The 25,946-nt window shown below is 41.6% G+C and overlaps 1 protein-coding gene across 2 annotated transcripts in view; it reads left to right on the forward strand.

Moving 5' to 3' along the window:
* Positions 1-24,143, forward strand: part of LOC141129936 (uncharacterized) — a 42,517-nt gene extending 18,374 nt beyond the window's left edge. The window contains exons 1-4 of one of the 2 annotated variants that reach the window (XM_073617962.1): positions 19,670-20,021; positions 20,161-20,532; positions 21,887-22,061; positions 23,606-24,143. In XM_073617962.1, coding sequence (XP_073474063.1) covers positions 20,280-20,532; positions 21,887-22,061; positions 23,606-24,086 — 909 coding nt within the window. In that variant the 5' untranslated portion in view covers positions 19,670-20,021; positions 20,161-20,279 and the 3' untranslated portion in view covers positions 24,087-24,143. Of the gene's footprint in view, positions 1-19,669; positions 20,022-20,160; positions 20,533-21,886; positions 22,062-23,605 lie in introns of those variants that run through there. The other variant, XM_073617963.1, reaches the window with a different exon arrangement.
* The last annotated feature ends 1,803 nt before the right edge of the window (positions 24,144-25,946 follow it).

Genomic DNA, 25,946 nt, shown 5'->3' on the forward strand with positions numbered 1-25,946 from the left:
CGTGACTCCGCATAGAGCGGTGTGATTGGATGACTATCTACAATAGAGTTTATACTGTCAGCAATGTAGGGTTTTGTATTGAGTTGAGCACAGGGTGGCTGCTTGATGCAGCTGCCAAATATCCCCATGCAATTACCCATGTAATTATCCATGTTCCACACAGCTGACTGGCATTTGGTATAATTATCCTTGCATATATATGAGCATGGTACAGGCATTCAGGCTTATGGCCCAGTAGAAGGACGATGGTCCGAAACATGTCGGGTTGCTAATGCCTACAAATGCCTTGTTATCAAGCAATTTTATTTCATTTTTATTCTCTTTGTGATCACGTTTTATACATTGGAGTGCGTTGTGTAGCACTTTTTTCAGCTTTTCAATAAAAACCTTTTATTTAATTGATTCATGCCCTATGTGGAGAATTTTTGCTCTTGTCTCCTTTCATGAATGGGACCCTGCTGAACCCTAGCCATTTTTCTTTACACACTCCGTCCAACTAAGAGAGACATCCTGATTGACATCCTGATCGAGAACTTCCATACCCTCGAATGGTGATGGTCGCCTTGGACGTGACTCTCCGTCAGGACCTCTCCAGCTAGATATCCCTGAGATCGTTGGATCCCTCAAGTCTGTATGACACTCCACCATACGGTGACTGTGTCCACCTTTTCTGGTAAGGATACCCATTTTTACCATTCGCAGTCTTCATTTGGAACGTAGATGATCCATGTGTGAAGTGTCTCTATACAGAGTTGGTTCCAGTCTCCACCCCATGTGAAGTTGTGGCACCATCTATGCCTATGAACCCCCATGTGTTTCTAACTAACATATGATCTATCACATTTTTATGGACTTTTATTTAAATTTGTTTATGTGTTAGACAAATACACATATTACCTAATAGGTATCTATTATGTTTTCAGCACTTTTTCACACATATATGTTGAATATGTAGACGTATATTTTTAGCGCTGCATGTGTTTTATATTTATTCAGCTGTTACTTAATGCCAATGGAATTTAAGGTAGCACTCCATCTGAAAAATGTGATACTTCTCTATGCAGAAAAATGAGCTCTTTGTAATCCATGGCCCAAATTCTTAACTCTTTACTTTGTATACTATGGACAACAGTTTCTCACTATACTTCATCACTCCTCTCTCTTTTGTTGTGCAGCATTTCTGAACTGGTACCGGTGAGCTTGTACCGTGCTCCACCAGCCCAGTAACCTGTTGCCTCATCCCAGTGACATTGATTCGTATATTACACATGAATGCTAGGAAACGTGACTCTTGTACAACACCCATACTTATTCTCTGCTGAGGCCTCACTCCATCCTCCATGATATACAGGCTGGGTCCCTAGGATACCCCATGTCATGAGTTGGACCTAGTATTGGAGTTCTGATCACAAGGGAAGGAGCTTAATCACACAAACTCCTTCACTTCTAGACCTTCCTTACCTTCTGTCACCTATGCCAAGTCACCACTGCTTCCCGACCAGATAGCTACTTATGCACATAGACATTAGCACTGTAGTCATTGGCAACGACTAGATGGCCTCCTGCAAATAGATTCACTGCACATTCGATATATGTACTGCATTTTCTCGTCTTGTCCCAACTGAACCCTGTTATGAGATACGCCATGCATGCACTCCTTTAAGATTATCTTAGACCAGGCAAGGTTAACAACATTATTTTACTGAAAATAATTTAAGTATAACAAATAAACACTTCAACATATATATTTTAAAAACACATTATTGTACAAGATTTTCTAAGTGCCCTTAAGTAGGTATTTTCCTGGTGTCCCTGTCCCATGAGATAGTCATACCTTAAATAGGTGTGAGAGTCCTTTTGAGTCCATTAGTCCAATAAGTTGTGGTACAAGTCCATATACCTTTAGAATAGTAATGGCGAACCTTGGCACCCCAGATGTTTTGGACCTACATTTCCCATGATGCTCAGCTACACAGCAGAGTGCATAAGCATCATGGGAAATGTAGTTCCAAAACATCTGGGGTGCCAAGGTCTGCCATTACTGCCTTAGAACATTGACTGGACGTTCACAAGGGGTGGTTAACAGCAAGTGCTGAGTCACACATCCTTAGCAGCATACTTGTTCCTGGGATTGGGAAAACCTGGAACCAAACCTCCGGCTGACTTACTAACAGCAATCATGGTTTCAAAATAAGCTTTGGTAGGCAGAGCCTGTTTCAGGGCTTTTATATTTGTGTTGTAGAAATGAGAAAGGTGAGACCCCGAGATGGGTGATATAAATGGGACAGTTGAGACCCTGAGAGGGATGATGTCTGCCATGTTAGCTCTCCTGTAGCTGAAATGGCTGGGGAACCACTGTGCATTTGTGTGGTTCTGACTTATGTTGAAGGATGCTGTGCACTGCTGGGAGCAGGCTGTCCTCTCTATATGGACTCCACATACCCCTAAATTTTTGTTAGCCACCTGCTCAATCCTGCTCTTATCGGGCTGGAGGAGGATGTTGACTCCATGTTATTGTCATGTGCCAGCTGAGAGTTCAGCAGCAGGGGAGAGGCAGGTGGTTTCAGTGTTTGTGTGGCACAATTAAAGAGTAATTCCACTGTTGAGAGAAAAACATGATCTATATACATGGCAAGGATTTTAACAAACTTTGTTGGAGAGTCCTACCTTTTGTTATTCTGAAGAAATAACTGTTTGTCTGTGCCCATGTGCAGAGTGAATCTGTATAGGAGTGGTTTTATAATTATCAATCAGCTACTGCATCTGCAGTGATCTAATGAGGAAAGTGGTAGGGTCTGCATCCCTTTAGGTGTGTTTCTTTTCAGAGTATCGCACCAAAAAGGATATTTTGTTGCAGGGGATACCAAAAATCTGAACTGTATCTTATTGCAGACTTCTGGGAAAATCGGTGAGCCAATCATACAAGCAGGAAATGACATATCTGGAGGGTGTTCTGTACACCATCTGTGTACAGAACACGTCCAGGTAGCCATATGGTATTGTATTTTACAGAAAATTACAGCGCTGAAGATTGAAAAGGAAAGGTAATTTTTAATAACATTCAATTACAATATGACCTTTAACACACCTGACATCCTTTCACCACAGTCTCATAACAGGCATGAGCCATATACAGAGAACCTAAACCCTTGTTTTCCCCCATACAGCCTACCGAAAAAATTGCCAACTGCTGCAGCTCTTTGTAGCAATGACAATGGGCAGCTTACTCACCAGTGTATTCATTATTCAGGTGTATTGGTCTGTGAGACTCTCATTCATTTGTAGTAAAACAGCACTCCAGCAAATCCAATAAAAAAGGTGCACGTTAGTAAAATGGTTAAGGTTTATAAAAATGCTCTTTTGTAAGCCTTAATGACTTTAAAACAGTATGCATTTTCATTGGGGTTGCTGGTCATCCATCCAATTTTTACTGCTACACAATTGAAGCCTGTGATGGAACAGCACCATCGCTCATGGAGCATTCTGCAAACCCTTCAAAAAATCTTACATCATCACTAAAAATAAATACCTGCCAGGAGGTAAGCAGTCTTCATTCTCCTTTTCAACAGTGATGACTTTGCAGAATAATGAGGTGTCAAGCAGGCACACTGTCTTGCTTGTCTGACTGGCAGCACCTCCCCCATGGCACACGCAAGAAATTATTAACAGCTGACTGCAGCTGGAACATCTACTACCTTTTTGGTGTCTAGCCATCCAGCTAAAAGTTGATCTAGTTCACAAAAGGAGTGTGCAGCTTACACACTAGGCCAAGACCTATGAAACTTAAGCTTTATTATCTTATCCTAAAATACTGCTATTCAGTGTAAGACAAGTCAGAAAAGTGTCCCTGTGCAAGAACAGTTCTTGGACCCTGTATTCAACTATCACCCAAGTACAAACACCTCCCATGTATACATAGATGCAGATGAAGAGTAGCCTTGGTGATACCATGAACTCTTTCATAGTTCTTGATGTGAAACATGAACAAACTTCCCCTTCACATACAATCCAAAGGGTGTCAAGATGAAATGGAGGAACATTTTTACATGTATCAGTGGTGGTCAGGCAGTGAGTGAAAAAGCTTTGTGCTGTAAGATGCCACTTGTTTTATGAGTCTGTGGTGGCCAGTACTCTCCAGTTACATGCCAGGGAAGCAGACGTAGGGCAGCCAACACAAACAGACTCCATAAACTGTTTTGTAAGGCCAGTGATGTTGGATTGGAGTTGGAGTTTTAACAGTGTCAGAGAGGAGAATGTTGTTCAAGGTACATTCAATCTTGGACAACTCCTCCCACCCATTCCACAATACATTGGTTAGTCTGAGGAGTACCTTCACTGATAGATTGTTACAAACAAGATGCACCACATAGCGACACAAGAAATCATTTTTACCTGTGGCCATCAAATAATATAATTCTTCTCTATGAGTGCTGGATGTGAGGATTTAATCTGGTTTATGATCCAGATTTTTATGTCGTATTTATATTATGTTGGTAAAGCTTAAAGTGGATGTAAACCTGAATTTTTTTTTTAATGAAGACTTCTACCTGGTACAGTAGAGGATGTCAAGACATCTGTGCCCAGTCTTGCCAGGAAGAGTTAATCCAGCTCTAAACAATCTTCTTATCTTTTCTTATTAGGATAAAAAACAACACACAGATACGTTTGTGTCGCCACATCCCCCACTGCTGTGACTGACCTCTGATTTCTTTATCTCATGAACGGCATGAGAGCAGAGAGTGTGTTACGATTCCAGCTTCACATCCCTCCTCCTTTCTTCTCTAGCTCTCTCAGGATTGGCTGCTCCACACGTGAGCATGATTGGGCATGCTGAAGTCATGTGGTGCCTTTCCTGAGTTTTGACTGGATGTTACTCATCATGGAGCGTGATCCTCAAGATCAGCAGAAGATCAGTGTGACTGAAGAGGATATTCATGGTGCAGTCGGCTCCCAGAGCCAGCAGAAAGAGTAGGCAAGTGTAGAGGTGGGTGGGGAGTCTTGTGACATCACGACTCCACCCACTGAGCTCCAGGAAAGAGACCCACTGTCAAGAACCATGAATCAGACTGAGACAGAAGTGCAGTAAAAATCATAGTTTAATAAAATGGTAAAATGATACAAACAGAGCAAACATAGTCAAAACATAGCCAGGGTTCGGTAACCAGAGTAGATAGTCAGAACAAGTCAGTAAAACAGGAGTCCAGAGATCAGCGTAGTCAGAGGCAGCAAACAGGAATTAGGAACCAGAAGGGAAGTAAGCCAAGCAAAAGTTTTTAACAGGAAAACACAGCAGAGAGTATCCGGATATGTTGACCAAGGAGTAGGCACAGAAGATCTGATCGAAACAGCTTAAATAGCCAGCAGACTGATTGACAAGCAGGATATGATCATCAGGCGAGTCACTGTGGAATGATGAGTCTTAGCTATTAACCGACAGCTGAGCAGCCTGAGCTCTGAGAAAGAAGGGCTAAGCTAAGCCCTGATACTCACCCACCGATTCCAGAGTTTTGCAGGGCTCCTACTGCTGAAGGGGGTGACATTTGCAAGGTAGGAGGCTTGCATGTGTATATACATTAACCACTTCAGCCCCGGAAGGATTTACCCCCTTCCTGACGAGAGCACTTTTTACAATTTGGCACTGCGTCGCTTTAACTGCTAATTGCGCGGTCATGCAATGCTGTACCCAAAATAAATTTGCGTCCTTTTCTTCCCACAAATAGAGCTTTCTTTTGATGGTATTTGATCACCTCTGCGGTTTTTATTTTTTGCGCTAAAAGCCGAAAAAGACCAAAAATTTTGAAAAAAAAATGATATTTTCTACTTTTTGTTATAAAAAAAATCCAATAAACTCAATTTTAGTCATACATTTAGGCCAAAATGTATTCGGCCACATGTCTTTGGTAAAAAAAATGTCAATAAGCGTATATTTATTGGTTTGCGCAAAAGTTATAGCGTCTACAAACTAGGGTACATTTTCTGGAATTTACACAGCTTTTAGTTTATGACTTATGTCATTTCTTGAGGTGCTAAAATGGCAGGGCAGTACAAAACCCCCCCAAATTACCCCATTTTGGAAAGTAGACACCCCAAGGAAATTGCTGAGAAGCATGTTGAGCCCATTGAATATTAATTTTTTTTTGTCCCAAGTGATTGAATAATGACAAAAAAAAAAAAATTACAAAAAGTTGTCACTAAATGATATATTGCTCACACAGGCCATGGGCATATGTGGAGTTGCACCCCAAAATACATTCAGCTGCTTCTCCTGAGTATGGGGATACCACATGTGTGGGACTTTTTGGGAGCCTAGCCGCGTACGGGGCCCCGAAAACCAATCACTGCCTTCAGGATTTCTAAGGGCGTAAATTTTTTATTTCACTCTTCGCTGCCTATCACAGTTTCGGAGGCCATGGAATGCCCAGGTGGCACACCCCCCCCCCCCAAATGACCCCATTTTGGAAAGTAGACACCCCAAGCTATTTGCTGAGAGGCATGGTGAGTATTTTTCAGCTCTCATTTGTTTTTGAAAATGAAGAAAGACAAGAAAAACATTTTTTTTTTTAAAACTTTGTGACAAAAAGTGAGGTCTGCAAAATACTCACTATACCTCTCAGCAAATAGCTTGGGGTGTCTACTTTCCAAAATAGGGTCATTTGGGGGGGGGGGGGGGTTGTGCCACCTGGGCATTCCATGGCCTCCGAAACTGTGATAGGCAGTGAAGAGTAAAATAAAAACTTTACGCCCTTAGAAAGCCTGAAGGCGGTGCTTGGTTTTCGGGGCCCCGTACGCGGCTAGGCTCCCAAAAAGTCTCACACAAGTGGTATCCCCGTACTCAGGAGAAGCAACAGAATGTATTTTGGGGTGTAATTTCACATATTCCCATGGCATGTTTGAGCAATATATCATTTAGTGACAACTTTGTGCAAAAAAAAAAAAATTGTCTTTTTCCTGCAACTTGTGTCACAATATAAAATATTCCATGGACTCGACATGCCTCTCAGCAAATAGCTTGGGGTGTCTACTTTCCAAAATGGGGTCATTTGGGGGGGTTTTGAACTGTCCTGGCATTTTATGCACAACATTTAGAAGCTTATGTCACACATCACCCACTCTTCTAACCACTTGAAGACAAAGCCCTTTGTGACACTTTTTGTTTACATGAAAAATTTTTTTTTTTTTGCAAGAAAATTACCGTATTTATCGGCGTATAACACGCACTTTTTTCCCCTTAAAATCAGGGGAAAGTCGCAGGTGCGTGTTATACGCCGATCCCCGCCGATCCCGAGCTGTCACATTTTCAAAATCGCGGACCGCGATTTGAAAATGGCGCCGCCGGAGCCGAAGTACACAGAGCCGATCCTCGGCTCTTTCCGGCGGCTCTCGTTTACTTTCAGCTCCACTCGTAGTCCCGAGCGGAGCTATCCGAACCGGCTCTGTGTACTTCGGCGCCGGCGGCGCCATTTTCAAATCGCGGACCGCGATTTTGAAGCCCTGGAAGCAGGGACAGGGGATCCCAGGCTGCACTGGGGCAAGGCTGCACTGGGGAAGGCTGCACTGACAAGGCTGCACTGGGGAAGGCTGCACTGACAAGGCTGCACTGGGGAAGGCTGCACTGACAAGGCTGCACTGGGGAAGGCTGCACTGACAAGGCTGCACTGGGGAAGGCTGCACTGACAAGGCTGCACTGGGGAAGGCTGCACTGACAAGGCTGCACTGGGGAAGGCTGCACTGACAAGGCTGCACTGACAAGGCTGCACTGGGGAAGGCTGCACTGACAAGGCTGCACTGACAAGGCTGCACTGACAAGGCTGCACTGGGGAAGGCTGCACTGACAAGGCTGCACTGACAAGGCTGCACTGACATGGCTGCACTGACAAGGCTGCAATGAAGGGCATTTAAATGTAAGTTTTTTTCCCTTCAACTTCCCTCCTAAAAGTTTTTTTTCCTTAAAATTCCCTCCTAAATTGGGGTGCGTGTTATACGCCGATAAATACGGTACTTTGAATCCCCAAACATTATATATTGTTGTAAAGCAAATGCCCTACAGATTAAAATGGTGGGTGTTTCATTTTTTTTTTCCACACAGTATTTGCGCAGCGATTTTTCAAACGCATTTTTTTTTTGGGAAAGAACACACTTTTTAAAATTTTAATGCACTAAACCACACTATATTGCCCAAATGTTTGATGAAATAAAAAAGATGATCTTAGGCCGAGTACATGGATACCAAACATGACATGCTTTAAAATTGCGCACAAACGCGCAGTGGCAACAAAATAAATACATTTTTAAAAGCCTTTAAAAGCCTTTACAGGTTACCACTTTAGATTTACAGAGGAGGTCTACTGCTAAAATTATTGCCCTCGATCTGACCTTCACGGTGATACTTCACATACATGGTGCAATTGCTGTTGCTAGCTGCCATAACCCTGGTATTCCCGCGTTCGGCCGGCGGTCCGGTACAAGATAAAAGTGGTCTCTGCCGCAGGATCGTTGCGGGATCACTTTTATCGGCCACGGGAGAGGGGCCCCCCCTCCCGGCATGATCCGGTGCCCTCCGCCGCTTACCGGAGCCGCCGGTAGCGGCGGAGGCGATCGGATCCTTCTCAGGGCTGTGCATGGAGACGAGTGAGGGGAAGATGGCCCCCACCCATCTCCATGACACTGCAGGGCGGAAGCAACGTCAAAACGTCACTTCCGCCCATAGCATTTAAAGGGCCATTTTATTTTTTTCATTTTTTTAAATGACTATTTTTTTTTTTTTTATTGCATTTTAGTGTAAATATGAGAGCTGAGTTCTTTTTGACCCCAGATCTCATATTTAAGAGGTCCTGTCATGCTTTTTTTCTATTACAAGGGATGTTTACATTCCTCGTAATAGGAATAAAAGTGACACATTTTTTTTTAACAGTGTAAAAATAAAAAATAAAAGGTAAAATAAATAAGAAAAAAAAAATTTTTTTAAACGTGCTCTGTCCCGCCGAGCTCGCGTGCAAAAGCGAATGCATAAGTGAGTAGCGCCCTCATATGAAAATGGTGTTCAAACCACACATGTGAGGTATCGCTGCGATCGGTAGAGCGAGAGCAAAAATTCTAGACCTATACCTCCTCTATAACGCAAAACATGCAACCTGTAGAAATTTTTAAATGTCGCCTATGGAGATTTTTAAGGGTAAATGTTTGTCGACATTCCACGAGCGGGCGCAATTTTGAAGCGTGACATGTTGGGTATCAGTTTACTTGGTGTAACATTATATTTCACAATATTAAAAAAAATTGGGCTAACTTTACTGTTGTCTTATTTTTTAATACAAAAAAAGTGTATCTTTTAAAAAAAAAAAGTGCGCTTGTAAGACCGCTGCGCAAATACGGTGTGACAGAAAGTATTGCAATGACCGCCATTTTATTCTCTAGGGTGTTAGAAAAAAAAAATGTATAATGTTTGGGGGTTCTAAGTAATTTTCTAGAAGAAAAAAATGTTGTTAACTTGTAAACACCACATCTAAAAAAGAGGCCCGGTCTTAAAGTGGTTAATATTTGGTAAGAGAACAGAAAAGTATAGAGAGGGAATCTAAATAAAGAAAAAAAGACAAATACTAAATACACTTTTCTTAATATCCCTTGTTCTTTTCTCCCTTTAGCTGAGGGTGAAACAAGGGATACCAAAATGGGAGTATTAGTAAGCCACATAGGCTTCTTTAGTGAACTAAAATTAATTTTCCAAGAATATGCAGTATGTGGATGATAAAAGTTAACATAGCTGAAATCTTTTACCAACGAGAAAATCCTCATAAAACCCCTAGTTTTATTTTCACAACACCTCTTTGTTTATATCTTTAATCTGCTTTTCAGCAAACTTATCATTTCATATTGGACTTGATGGACTCATCTGGTCTTTTACTTTAAAACACTAGATGGAGATAGAGCATTTATTAATCCTTTTGGCTTGCCTCAAATGTTTTTTTGTTTGCAATATTTCTTTTGACTTTTATCTTTTATCTGTAGGCTTGCTTATCATGCTAACTTCCTCATACTAAAGGGCAGTAGGTTTTCATAAGCTACAGATACAGCGGGTAAAATAAGTATTGAACACGTCACCATTTTTCTAGATAAATTATATTTCCTAAGGTGCTATTGACGTAAATTTCCATCACATGTTGGTAACAACCCATGCAATCCATACATACAAAGAAACTAAAACAAAAAAATGGAATGACACAGGGAAAAAGGATTGCACACGCTAACTGAAATGTATTTAGTACTTCGTACAAAATCCTTTGTTGGTAATGACAGCTTCAAGACACCTCCCATATGGAGAAACTAGTCGCATGCATTACTCAGGTGTGATTTTGGCCCAGTCTTCCACACAAACATTCTTTAAATCTTGAAGGTTCAGTGGGCCTCTTCTATGAACTCTGATCTTTAGTTCTTTCCATAGATTTTCTATTGGATTCAAGTCAGGTGATTGGCTGGATCATTCTAGCAGCTTTATTTTATTTTCTTTCTTTTAAAGCAATTGAGTTTCCTTGGCTTTGTGTTTGGGATCATTGTCTTGCTGAAATGTCCACCCTCATTTCATCTTCATCATCCTGGTAGATGGTAGCAGATTTTTATCAAGAATGTCTTGGTACATTTTTTCCATTTATCCTTCTTTCAACGAAATGAAGTTTTCCAGTACCGTATTCTGAAAAACAGCCCCATGCCATGATGTTCCCACCTCCAAACTTCACTGTTTGTATAGTGTTTTGGGGTGATGTGCAGTGCCATTTGATCTCCAAACATGGTTTGTATTATGGCATCCAAAGAGTTCAATTTTGGTCTCCTCTGACCAGACCATATTCTCCCAGTATTTCATAGGTTTGTCTAAATGATGTGCATCAAACTTTAAACAAGCTTCAACTTGCGTTTTCTTAAGCAATGGTGTCTTGCGTTGTGATTGTGCATACAGGCCATGGCGGTTGCGTGCATTAATAAAACAAATAATAGTTTGCTAAACCTCAAAATGAATAATAAACTCCAGTAAATAAATGAAAAGTAGTGATCATATAAAAATGCAAAAAAGTCCACATGCACAAAATATATAAAACTCTTGAATGTTGATGAAAAACGTGAATAAAAATCACTCCATGCTCTGTGACAGTCTCTGCAGAAAATATGTGCTGACAGATAATCACCACCACCTCAGTGTGCAATGCCTGCTCACCTCAAAGGAAGACCCTCTTGGGTCTATTGGCACTTTCAATAATACTCCAAAGAAAGGATCAGCCAGATCAGAAACGGGCTTCAGCTAATGGCTCCAGGATTACCAGGACTTCTCCACATACAGTTTGATTTGTCCAGGTTCAATTTCTCAAAGCAAATAAAATATCATCATCACTCAAGATTGATTAAATAACTTGCTTTTAATTTAAAAAAAATCATATGCACTCACATTTACATAATAGTAAAAATGCTCCAAACGATCAGAAACCTTTGCTGGAGGAATGAAACTTCTACTTTATGAATAATATGTGTGTTGAAGACCTGCCAGAGTTAAAATTTTAATTTCTATGGGAAGGTGGTGCATAGGCTTTCCTGCTACATTAAAGTGATTGTAAAGTCTATTTTTTTCCCTATTAAAAAAACAAACATGTCACACTTACCTGCTCTGTTGCAGTGGATTTGCACAGAGCAGCCCAGATCCTCCTTTTCTCAGGTCTCTCTTCTGTGGTCCTGGCCCCTCCCTCCTGTCGAGTGCCCCCACAGCAAGCAGCTTGCTATGGGGGCACCCGAGCCGAATCACAGCTCCCTGTGTCCATTCAGACACAGAGCCCTAACCGGGCCCGGCCCCCTCTCTCCCCTGACTGGCTAGCTGACTTTGATTGACAGCAACAGGAGTCAATGGCGCCGCTGCTGTGTCTCAGCCAATCAGAAAGAAGAATCTCGGACGGCTGAGACAATTATGGACATCGTTGGAACTAGATGAACCTCAGGTAAGTGTTAGGGGGGCTGAGGGGGGCTGCTGCACACAGAAGGCTTTTATCCTAATGCACAGAATGCATTAAGATAAAAAAAAACTTTTGCCTTTACAACCACTATAACGCCTGGGAACAGAATCTTTAAGCAGGAAAAGCTAAAGTTAAAATCTCACTTTATACCACACTTTAATAAATAACAGCTGGTTCCAGATTATCCAGCTCTGCCCTGCCTCCACCTGAAGCAACAGATCACTACAACATTGATATATTACTTGCTGGTAATTCCAAGCAATAAATCACAATTATAAGTGCATGGATGGTCTGAACAAGGCCTTCCTTAACCTAATCCAGAGCCTCCCATCTCTTGACTGCATCTCTGGAGCTCAGCCACAGTGATCTTTGGATTATTCTTTACCTCTCTCACCAAGGCTCTTCTCCCCCGATAGCTCAGTTTGGCCGGACGGCCAGCTCTAGGAAGGGTTCTCGTCGTCCCAAACATCTTCCGTTTAAGGATTATGGAGGCCACTGTGCTCTTAGGAACCTTAAGTGCAGCAGAATTTTTTTTGTAACCTTGGCCAGATCTGTGCCTTGCCACAATTCTGTCTCTGAGCTCTTCAGGCAGTTCCTTTGACCTCATGATTCTTATTTGCTCTGACATGCACTGTGAGCTGTAAGGTCTTATATAGACAGGTGTGTGGCTTTCCTAATCAAGTCCAATCATTATAATCAAACACAGCTGGACTCAAATGAAGGTGTAGAACCATCTCAAGGATGATCAGAAGAAATGGACAGCACCTGAGTTAAATATATGAGTATCAGAGCAAAGGGTCTGAATACTTAGGACCATGTGATATTTCAGTTTTTCTTTTTTAATAAATCTGCAAAAATGTCAACAATTCTGTGTTTTTCTGTCAATATGGAGTGCTGTGTGTACATTAATGAGGAGAAAAAAATTGATGATTTTAGCAAATGGCTGCAATATAACAAAGAGTGAAAAATTTAAGGGGTGTCTGAATACTTTCCGTCCCCACTGTGTGTGTGTATATAATATATATATATATATATATATATATATATATATATATATATATATACACAGTATTTTATTATATATTTATATCTTTATCATTGACAACACTGAAAAAAATGACGCTACTTTGTAAAGTAGTGAGTGAGTGTACAGCTTGTATAATAGTGTAAATTTCCCCTCAAAATAACTCAACACAGCTATTAATGTCTAAACCGCTGGCAACAAATGTGAGTACACCCCTAAGTGAAAATGTCCAAATTGGGCCCAAAGTGTCAATCATTTGTGTGGCCACCTTTATTTTCCAGCACTGCTTTAACCCTCTTGGGCATGGAGTTCATCAGAGCTGCACAGGTTGCCACTGGAGTCCTCTTCCACTCCTCCATGATGACATCACAGAGCTGGTGGATGTTAGAGACCTTGCGCTCCTCCACCTTCCGTTTACTAAATAGGGTTTAGGTCTGGAGACATGCTTGGCCAGTCCATCACCTTTACCCTCAGCTTCTTTAGCAAGGCAGTGGTCGTATTGGAGGTGTGTTTGGGTTCGTTATCATGTTGGAATACTGCCCTGTGGCCCAGTCTCCGAAGGGAGGGGATCATGCTCTGCTTCAGTATGTCACAGTACATATTGGCATTCATGGTTCCCTTAATGAACTGTAGCTCCCCAGTGCAGGCAGCACTCATGCAGCCCCAGACCATGACACTCCCACCACCATGCTTGAATGTAGGCAAGACACACTTGTCTTTGTACTCCTGGTTGCTGCCGCACACGCTTGACACCATCTGAACCAAATAAGTTTATCTTGGTCTCATCAGACCACAGGACATGGTTCCAGTAATCCATGTCCTTAGTCTGCTTTTCTTCAGCAAACTGTTTGTGGGCTTTCTGGTTCAATGTCTTTAGAAGAGGCTTTCTTCTGGGATGACAGCCATACAGACCAATTTGATGCAGTGTGAGGCGTATGGTCTGAGCACCTACAGGCTTTCCCTCCACCCCTTCAACCTCTGCAGCAATGCTGGCAGTACACAAACGTCTATTTCCCAAAGACAACCTCTGGATATGATGCTGAGCACGTGCACTCAACTTCTTTGGTCGATCATGGCGAGGCCTGTTCTGAGTGGAACCTGTCCTGTTAAACCGCTGTATGGTCTTGGCCACCGTGCTGCAGCTCAGTTTCAGGATCTTTTTTTCAGATCCTCAAAGAGTTCTTTGCCATGAGGTGCCATGTTGAACTTCCAGTGACCAGTATAAGAGAGTGAGAGCGATAACACCAAATTAAACACACCTGCTCCCCATTCACACCTGAGACCTTGTAACACTAATGAGTCACATGACACCGGGGAGGGAAAATGGCTAATTGGGTCCAATTTGGACATTTTCACTTAGGGGTGTACTCACTTTTGTTGCCAGCGGTTTAGACATTAATGGCTGTATGTTGCGATATTTTGAGGGGACAGCAAATGTACACTGTTATACAAGCTGTACACTCACTACTTTACATTGTAGCAAAGTGTCATTTCTTTAGTGTTGTCACATAAAAAGGTATAATAAAATATTTACAAAAACGCGAGGGGTGTACTCACTTTATGTATGTATATCTTTATGTATGTCTTAAAAAAAAAGCAAAAAAAAATTGCTCTCCCAGTATTGACAACTCAGCTTTAGATTGGATGTTGCTATTTGTAACTATTTGAAAAAGTATTCACACCCCTTGAAATTTTCCACATGTTGTTATATTACAACCAAAACCAAAAACTTAAATGTATTTTATTGGGATTTTATGTGATAGACCAACACAAATGGCACAATATTGTGAACTGGAAGAAAAATTATAAATGGTTTTCCACGTGTTACAAATAAATATCTGAAATGTGTGGCATGCATTTGTATTCAGCCTCCTTTACTCTGATACCCCTAACTAAAATCTAGTGGTACCAAATGCCTTCAGAAGTCAACTAATTAGTAAATAGAGTCCACCTGTGTGTAATTTCATCTCAGTATAAATACAGCTGTTCTGTGAAGCCCTCAGAGGTTTGTTAGAGAACCTTAGTGAACAGATAGCATAATGAAGGCCGAGGAACACACCAGACAGGTCAGGGATAAAGTTGTGGAAAAGTTTAAAGCCACTTTTGTTGCCAGCGGTTTAGACATTAATGGCTGTTTGTTGAGTTATTGTGAGGGGGCAGCAAATTTACATGTCCCCCCCTCCCGCCGCCTTCCGTGGCTTGCCCGGGCTCTCCTATCCCATCGGGAGATCCGAGCCACCAGCCGGCACGTCCGCCAGCTGGCCAGAGACCCGAACAAATCCGGACTCGGCTTTGATCGGGTCTCGGATATAGTAACCCGGAAGCGACGTCACAAAGTCACTTCTGGTTTACTCGGCAGCCAACGGCGCCTTTTTAAAAAAAATCCACAGTATTCAAAACCCCCGATCTTGGCGTTATGAATACTTTCAAGTGCAGAGGAGAGGTTTGGGGTCTTACAGACCCCAGATCCCTCCATAAAGAGTACCTGTCACTGCCTATTACTGTCACAAGGGATGTTTACATTCCTTGTGACAGCAAAAAAAAGTGATAAAAAAATAATAAATCTAAGGAACAGTGTAAAAAAGTAAATAAATAAAATTAAAAAGGAAAGAAAAAATTCTTAAAGTTCCTCATCCCTCCCTGCTCGCGCGCCAAAGCGAATGCATACATAAGTTGCACCCACAAATGTAAACAGTTCAAACCACACACGTGAGGTATCACCGCAAATGTTAGAGCGAGAGCAATAATTCTAGTGCAAGACCTCCTCTGTAACTCTAAACAGGTAACCGTTAAAATTTTTTAAAGCGTCACCTATGGAAATTTTTAAGTACCATCGTTTGTCGCCATTCTTTCATATTATGCAAAAAAATTGGGTTAACTTTACTATTTTGTTTTTTTTAATTCATTGAAGTGTATTTTTTCCCAAAAAATTGTGTTTGTAAGACTGCTGCGAAAATACAGCGTGACATAAAATATTGCAAAGACCACCATTCTGCTAAAAAAATATATATAATGTTTGGGGGTTCTAAGTAATTTTCTGGCAAACAATACTGATTTTTTTTTAATATAGTTAGTTTCAGAGAAGCCATTGGTACATACAGTCATAAGCATCGGATGATTCTACCTTTTTTTTATACCATATAACATGGGGGGGTGTGCAATAAAACCATATCAGGGCTATGTAACTATAAACAACACTATAGGCAGTGCACCAGTTGACATGGGAAGAGGAATGAAGAGGAAGTTGGGGTATAGAACACGTGAAAAGGGGCAAGGAGAGGAGATAGTAGAGGGAAAAAACGAGGCATAAACAAATATTCCCGGGGTCCATGATATGCAGGCCTCCGCCTCTAACAAAATAATATGAGACTGTTACCGTTTAGATCTCCGGCACTACCGACCAAGGCATAAAGATTCTAGAGGTAGTAGACTATGGCACTGATAACATATTAGAGGTGTAATGTATCCAGGTGGTCCATAATTTCAGTGGCGGTGCATCCATAAGGGCGCACGGGCGCCGCCCCCTCTCTCCAGCCACCCCTCTATCACCAATAGATAGATTCATGCACTGCATGAATCTATCTATGGCCGCCACTGCCACCCTCTATTCAGGAGCCCAGCCCCTTTTCGGGCACCTGGCGTCTGAATTACAGTTCCATAGGCTCTAATCAGGTGCTCGGATCTGTTACCCGTCACCTGATTGGCTGAAACGGCAGGCGCTGTAATTGGACGCCTATCAGGCATCCAATCATAGCAGAGGTTGGGAAGAGAGACAGGAGAAGACATCGAGGAGCTGTCCCACCGCCACCGAGACAGGGTAAGTACAGGCGGCGGGCGGGGGGCACACTGGCAGCATTTGATATGGCACAGTGGCTGTATTTGATGGGGCACAGTGAGGCTGTATTTGATGGGGCACAGTAAAGCTGCATTTGATGGGGCACTAGAGCTGCACGATTCTGGCCAAAATGAGAATCACAATTTTTTTGCTTAGAATAAAAAGATCACGATTCTCGTGACGTAAAATCTTTCACATTATACAAAAAAAATGGGCCAACTTTACTGGTTAGTTTTTTTTTTTTAATTCATCCAAAAAAATTGCATTTAAAAAAACGCTACACAAATACAGTGTGACATAACAACAACCACCATTTTATTCTCTAGAGTGTCTACTAAAATATATATATATATATACCGTATATATATATATATATATATAATGTTTGGGGTTATAAGTAAATTTTCTAGCAAAAAAATGATTTTAACTTGAAACCAACAAATGTCAGAAAAAGGTTTAGTGTTTAAAGAGGAAGTAAAGCCTCTGGAAAAAAAACCCTGCAAGACAAAGGCATAATGAGCTAGTATGCATAGCATACTAGCTCATTATGAATTACTTACCTGAGATCCAAGCCCCTGCATCGGCCCTCGTTCGCCTCCTCCTCCGACGCCATCTAGACTTAAGTTCAACTGATAAAGAATGTTTTGATTCTTGGCAGACTGCCCGGTTTTTTCCTACCTTTCTTTTGATGGCTGTGGCTTCAGAAGAGCAGAGAGAATTCTTTGCATAGAAAGAATTGTGAAATACTTTAGTCAAGATTGCGATAACGATACTTGACGATTAATTGTGCAGCTCTAATGGGAATAGTGAGGCTGCATTTGATGGGCACAGTGAGACTGCATTTGATGGGCACAGTGGCTGCATATGATGTAGCAAGTGCTGCATATGATGGGCACAGTGGCTGCATTCGATGGGGCACAGTGGCTGCATAAGATGGGCACAGTGGCTGCATAAGATGGGCACAGTAGTTGTATTTGATGGGGCACAGTGGCAGCATTTGATATGGCACAGTGGCTGCATTTGATGGCGCAGTGGTGGCAATTGATGGGCACAGTGGCTACGTTTGATGGCACAGTGGCTGTGTTTGATGGCACAGTGGCTGTGTTTGATGGGCACAGTGGCTGCGTTTGATGGCACAGTGGCTGTGTTTGATGGGCACAGTGGCTGCGTTTGATGGCACAGTGGCTGTGTTTGATGGCACAGTGGCTGCGATTGATGGTACAGTGAGGCTGCAATTCATGGGTTTTTTTTGCCCCCCCCCAAAAAAAAATTTTGAGCATCAGCCTCCACTGGCCCATATACTATAAAACAATACTGAATTTAATTTTTAAGCAACAAATATCAGAAAAAGGACTAATCTTCAAGTGGTTAACATTTTCAATGTTTTAATTTTTTTGGTGGCGTAACTGAGAATTTCATCAATTTTTAGTGAAACAACTGAGATTCACAATTAAAACGTTGGACATTCACATGTTTTTGAGGGTGGACTCTCTAGACATTAACATTAAGGGCTATAGATACGTTGTTGGGTGGTATTAGCACTATAATGCTGCAGTATATTATCAATTATAAATATATCCTATCTTGAGCCCACACATATTTAAGAGTTTTGATATTTCTAGTAGTTATTATTAATTATATTAAAATTCACACAAAAGTAAAAAAAACGCACAGGATGAGATTATTTTTTATATTGAGTTCTAAAATACTGGCCCGTCAATACTAGCACAGAAAGAAAGATGTTTGTGTCTCAAAGCAATCTGCTTACCTTGTCTTTTTTTTTTTTGAGTGAACTTTATTTAAAATGCCAGTTTGATATCATACTTCCAATGACAGTTGAAAGTCTGTTTGTCCAGCTTGGTCATGTGACCTGTGATGTCATAGTCAAGCTGATTCTATGAATAGAACAATCCCCAGCACACCTGGTATCATTTTAGCTTGAGGTTAGCTGAGAGTGGTTGGAAGTACACAAGCTAAACACTGACTCTTTTACTACTTTAATGACCTTCAAAATGCAGCAATTTTTCCTAATTTTAGGAATTCTTCTTCTTTTTATTCCCAGCTCAAAAGGTACTGTATATTTGATAAGAACAAACACGGTAGAATATGGGTAGAAATGTAGATGTTAGTGACAGTTGTTATACAATAATTATGTAATTGCTGTATAAATAGCTTCCTGATGACCACAGCAAAAGCCTAAATATTTACCCATACATATAACATATATTACTGCTCATTGGTGTTTATATTATATATATAGATCTATATATAGATATAAATCTATCTATCTATCTATATATATATAGCATATAAATTATATATCTTTATATATACTGCCTATGAATTTTATATATATATATATATATATATATATATATATATATATATATATATATATATATATATAAAATATCTCTTAACGGGTACTGTATATTTGATACGAATACACGCAGTAGAATATAGATAAGAATGTTGGCGTTAGTGACAATTGCTTTACAAATAGCTTACACAGAAAAAGCCTAAATACCATAACAACCTATACATACAAGGCGTTTACTGGATGAGCTGGCGTTTACTGGATATGGATAGGCACGGATGAGCCAGGGATGGGTGGATGTTACATGGATGGGCACAGATCAGCACTGTGGGCTCTCCAGAGACAGCCCACAGCGCTGCTACACCCGGCTCCCCCTTCTACTCGCACACCGTACTGATCGCTGCGAGGAGAGGGGAGGAGCTGCACCGGACAAGCTCCGGTTTGTTGACAAGTGATCGCTCCGTCATTGGACGGAGCGATCACGTGGTAAAGGGCCGCTGTCATTGGCCCTTTACCCCGTTCTGTGACGCGCCGTGTCCTGAGGACCTGAAGGTCACAGACATTCCCCTTGTGCGCGAATCAAGAAGGACGTCTATGGACGCCTTTCCAGAATAAGCCGACCGCGCTGTAGCCGTCTTTCGGCTATGGCCCGGTCGGCATGTGGCTAAAGAATTCAGTGGTGTATCCTGCCTATTAATTATTGAGGTTTCACTTGTATTTATCAAGGATTTTTTTAATTAGTTGCCTGGAAGCACAGTAAGAGCTTGTTTACAGGGAAGAGGGAAGTTTGTTTGCAGGGTGAATATTTCCTATTGAGCTCAAGGAATATTTCAAAACCCTGCTGCATAATTTACCAAGGTACAAATAAGATACTGATGATTGGCTTGTAGGCAACTACTTGCTTTGCTTCTTTGTAGGTGGAAGAATGTTTTGTTTGTAATGCACTCCTAACTGTACTATTTCAGTGTGATATCATTATTTTTCTATCTTTCTACAGCTGTGGAAATCACGGATATCAGCGATATCCCTGATGAGATCAACATTGAAGCTGGATCGCGGCTGCTGATACCTTGCAGCTTTTCTACGTATTCAGTAACAAATAATCATAGAATCGAGATGGAGTGGGGGATGGTCCCCTTGGAAGGTGGATCGCTTAAATCGTACGTTTACCTTTACCAGCCAGAAGCGCCACAGATCCGGGACAGCAGGGCCCATGTGTTTCCGTCACTTCTCAATCAAGGGAACTGCTCTCTTGTCATTGACCCCGTTGGCATACAAGACAATGGGTTTTTTTCACTCCGTCTTAGTATAGATGGCAACAACTATCAACCATCTCCAACTTTAAATGTGAAAGTTCTCAAGGATTCAAGTAAGTTATACAGATTTTTATATATATCTATATATGTATAGCTGTATGTATGTGTATGTGTGTGTGTGTGTGTGTGTATATACACACATATATATATATATATATATATATATATATATATATTTTTTATTATTTTTGTGCCATGTATATATGTAAGTGGAGGGTTATTAGCCGAGGAAATGGTAATGACATGATCTACCTGCCTGTCCTCACCTCTGGGCATACATTCCTCCCTGCTCTAGTTCTAAACATATAGAGAACAGGCCACAGCTGACATTGTAATGCTTTAAAATTAAAGAAAGGGACTTGAAAAAGTATGTGTTTTGTTACATCTGTGCATTGAGTGCAAACAAATACCTATTGATCATCGCAGCAGCCCAGAGCTGAAACCACAAAAATTCTGTTGTCGGCACCCAATGGGAAATTAGGAGTTGAGGCAAATTTTCTGCTGTTCAACAAGTGTTTTTCCTCATTGACACAACCTTAAAAGAAAAGTTTGGCAATCAAGCTCAGTTCTCGGTCTTCATTGAGCAGAGAGCTGGTGACTTTTAGTCACCAGCTCTCTGCCCCTCCAGCGTGCACTGGAGCACTGTGCTGCGAAGGGGGAGGCAGCGGCTGGCTGAGAGGTTGAGCCAGCTGCCAGTCCAGGCATCTGGATGGATCCCGTCATTAAGGTCAAGATCTCTTCAGAGCCTGGACCTGCTGAGGGACGTAAGCCGACAATGGACTTTAGCCTGTTGTCAGCTGAAAATGGGTCACAGGAGTGAAAAACGGAGTTCACTACCGTGACTCCCAAGAGAGGTAGAGCCAAAAAAAGCTTTGGCCCTACTTCTCCTTTAAGGGGTTACAACATGGGGTAGCATTTATATAGCAGAGGTGTACTGCATTTTTAATTTAATGTTACCTTTACATACACTGGAAGTAGAAGTTTCCTTTTAGTAACCCCCCCCCCCCTCCCCCTCTAGTGACCCTTACTGTGCAGTCTTGCCTTGGCTGGGTTGCTGAAATAGCTCACCTATAGGAAAGAATGTGCACTATGAAGGTGGGCTGGCAAGGCCATTTTCACTAGAAAAGCTGTGAGCCTAAGGGCAGGGCCCATACAGTGAAGATCATTCTGTATAATGAGCAATTACATTGAGACTTGGTTCATTGATTGCTAAATAACAACATTTTACAATTTACATCCAAATGCATGCAGAGTATGCTTAATTTCACACAACAGGCAGGAATAGGAAGATGCATACTTGGAATGCTTTAGACTGTGATCTGCAGCTGAAAAAAAAAAATCTCTGTTCAAAAACTGTTTAGCCATTTAATTTGTGTTCTAACCAAACTTGTGTTGTGTTCTTTGCAGATCAGAACTATGCTGATCCTAACAGCAGAAGTTTTGACCTTAATGCAGAAACGGATAATGGCTACTTAGGACATCCAGAAGTGGAGCAAACGCCGAAATACACCTTATTTCTGTGTGTTGGAGGGGGAATTCTAACTGTACTATTGGCAGCATCTATGGGAGCAATCCTTTACTAGTAAGTTATTTTACTACTTTCATTACTTTACCTTACCTGATATTTTGTTAGCAAGGCAGTATTTATTGAAGGGAATGTATATAATGTAAATAAATGTTTAGATATTTTTTTTCATTATAGTTAATAAGAAAAACATGAAATACTACATATTTAATATTTAGAGGAGGACTGGGCTGGGAGGCTAGCATGATATGTTGGGCTAGTGGCCCTGAGCGGAGCTACTTTACCATTTAAACACCAAACAGAGCAGGATCCACAGTCAGTGACATATGCTGGGCAATATATGCCTATCTTTTTCAGATTTGCGATCACGGTGTCTGGAAGTAGAAAGTCTTCCTGCACCAATATTGGCTTGTAGCTCTAAAATACCAAGGACCAAATTTTGAGCACCATATAGGAAAATGATGTTGGTTTATTCAGCCCCTAGAAATCCATCCCTATCACAAAAGAGTTAGTTTGTTGTGTTTGCCCCCTAGGCTGAAGGTTCCCAGTCACCCGCTGTTAAAACTGTAATCATCATCTATGGCTTTTATTGAATAGTTAAGTTGGTTCAGTTTTAACCAGTTTAGGTATTCATATTCCATCCCGATCAGACAGTTATGGAAGCGCTGAATCACTAATGTAGTCGCTGCTACTACAATGATTGCCACAGTCTTCCATGTACTGCCAAGAAACTGCTTGTCGGCATAGCAAACACGGGACATTGTTTGCTTGGCACAGGCACCATTCACAGAACACCTTGTATTTTTTTTTCAATGAATTCAAGGATTTCTCTTATTGGAAAGGTAAAGTAGAGTAGTAGCCCACTCCTCCTCTAAATATTAGAGATGTCCCAATAGCTTTATTCAAGATCACACCTAATGGATTATAGCAATACCTTTATATTACTTTATCCGCTGCCATGGGAGCATCAGCTATGCAAGCAAAACAAGTCAGGTGTTCTATTGACAGACCCTGAGGGGGAGTTTTACCAAAACTGGTGCACAGAGGATCTGCTGCAGCTGTACATAGTAAACAATCAGCTTCTAGGTTTTAGTCTAGGTTCACACTGAAGGCGGGTTTTCAAACCTAAATTTGAGTCCGACTTCGGGAGCAATTTCAGAGACATCTGTGCAGGTTCCTGCACAGATGTCTATTAAACTTGCCCCCAAAGTCGCTAAAAGTAGTGCAGGAACTACTTTTGGGAATCGTTGCGGCGCCGCAAAGTTGGCGTTGCACCGACTTGGACGTTGCCGGCAATAGGCGGAGATTTGACATATCAAATCTCATGTCAAAATGGCCCCAATGTGAACGTGGGCTTATTGTAAAAGCCTAATTGAACAAGCTGAAGTTAGAAGCTGAAGTTAGAAGCTGAAGTTAGAAGCTGATTGGTTACTATGTTCACCTCCCCCCAGTTTTAGTAAATCTCCCCCTAAATGCTACTTAGGCACAAACTCCCGTGCTGGCTTCCCTCAAAGAAACCTTCTAACAAAAACTGGTTACAAAATCTTTTTCCTGCAGTAGCACTTTTGCTAACAAATTGTACTTGTTTTTTTTCTTTGTAGTGAGCTACGAGTTCGCAAGAAAAAAGTAGATGGATTAAGGTTGGCAGAAGAAGGATATGCAGGTCCAAATTCTACAGATTCTGATATACATCAAGACACATCAAGTAGAAGTGCCAACCCTCCAGCAGCTGACGACAAGGACAGCCATGTAACTGCATGGTCTGAAATATATGACACGCCTCAGATCAATGAGAATTCTGCACCAGGTGTCCATAGCATCATACCTGCTGAAATGATGTCTGAAGGCCTGCCACTTAACTTCAATATTCAAGTGACATACACATGTACTTGTGTTCCTCCAAAGATAGAGCCTTCCATATCCTCTTTTAATCTCTGTGTCCCACCAGAAGTGGCCTCGTTACCATCAGCAGTAAAGCTTTATATGCCAGCAACACAGGGACACCATGCATGTACATGTGTGCCAGCACAAATGTGCTCCATTAGCCTGCTTCCACCTGTTGCCTCTTCCTCCTCATCTTAGGCTGTATACCGAACGCCAGGTCCTGGATGGGCGATATCTCCCCATTATTTGAGTTATGGTCCCTTTGAGGGGATAATAACGTGGGGGGAGCCAAGTACTGTATTTGGGGGGGGGGGGGGTGAGGACAATAGTGTGGGGGAGTTGAGTACTGTAATGGGGGGGGAACTGAGTACTGTAATGGGGGGGGGGCTGAGTACTGTAATGTTGGGGAGGAGCTGAGTACTGTAATGAAGGGGGGGAGCGGAGTACTGTAAAGAGGGGTTTGAGAACAATAATGTGGGGGAGCGGAATGAATACTGTATTGGAAATAAGGACAATAATGTGGAGAAGCTGGGTGCTGTAATTGGCGGGGGGGGGGGGGGGCGCTGAGGACAGTACTGTGGGCAGTGGACTGGGGACTGTAATGTGGGGGGGGGGACTGAGGACAGTACTGTGGGGGGGGGGGGGGCTGAGGACAGTACTGTGGGGGAACGAGGACAGTACTGTGGGGAGTGGACTGAGGACTGTAATGTGGGGGGAGTGGTTATTAGAACACTACTGTGAAGGGGGGTGTCTTAATGTGAAGGGAACTGTGATGTGCAGTGGGCACTGTGGACACTGATGTAAGGATGGAATTGTGATATGGGGCTCGGTTCAGATCTCTGCATGCACATTTGCATGTGCGTGTCACAAGTAGGTCATATATGTTAATATGTTAATGGAGAGTATATGGTCCCAAACAAAAAAAAATGTTTTTCAAAATACTATGACCTGTATGGGGTAGTCATATGAAAAAGAAAAATTGGGTAGTCCCAGAATTTAGTTGTGATTATAGTTATGCTCCTTGCACTATTAACACTTTATCTTCCCTTGATGGGGGTTGTATGGTGAGGGGAAGGGATTTGGTAGATTACTGTGGGGAGTGGACTGAGGACTGTAATGTGTGGGGGGGGGGACTCAGGACAGTACTGTGGGGAGTGGACCAGGGTTGCCAACCTCCCGCAGCATTTTTTACTGACAAAACATGGGAAATTTACTGGCGGAGCACATTTTTTTTGCTGACAGCCTGAGAAATTACAGAACTTCTATTGAAAACTAACACAGTGAATATTTGAACAGTATAAACATGATATTGAAACACTGACAATACCTACAACAAAGTGATTTGCTTGATTTACACTTAAAATGTCAACACAGCATGAAAATATCAGCCCCTGATATTTACTGGCAGTTGTAAAAAAAAATCACTGATTTTTTACAAACGGTCAGTAAATTTACTGGCGGTTGGCAACCCAGGAGTGGACTGAGCTTTGTATTTTCATTAAATAGTTTGTCATACAGATATTATGCTTCAGATGAAGAAAAGTCAATCAGAAACATCATTCAAAGGATATCCATCATGGGTGAAATGTAGGGCTGCCTCCCTTTCACGGTCAGTAATATAAGTGAAACGGACAAACACTTCAGAGTTAAATATGCATGGGGATACTCTGGTCTAGAGGAGGTTATGACGATCTATTGTGATGTTATAATGTATCTGTTCCATAGATGTAAAATGCCTTCCTCGCATGATTGCCCCCTAAATAAGTACAAAAATTCCACTCCCCCTGGGGTCATGAAGCTGTATATATTTAATCACTGTAATCCATGGATACAGTCCATCTGTGAAGTACTGGTAGTTTCATCTTAGGCATAACATTGTATAATATTTTTCATACAAGTCCTGCACATTCAGCAATACCTTCCATAAGGAATTTCAGGACCAATTCCAGCAATAACTTCCAAATACAGCTCTCTTCATGCAATGCTCTTTTGTAAACAGTTATTGAAAAATACTTATCGTATCGGTTATCCCATTGCTGGATAGAGTAGGCAACAGGA

Source organism: Aquarana catesbeiana, linkage group LG02 (genome assembly GCF_042186555.1).
Source record: "Aquarana catesbeiana isolate 2022-GZ linkage group LG02, ASM4218655v1, whole genome shotgun sequence".
NCBI lineage: Eukaryota > Metazoa > Chordata > Amphibia > Anura > Ranidae > Aquarana > Aquarana catesbeiana.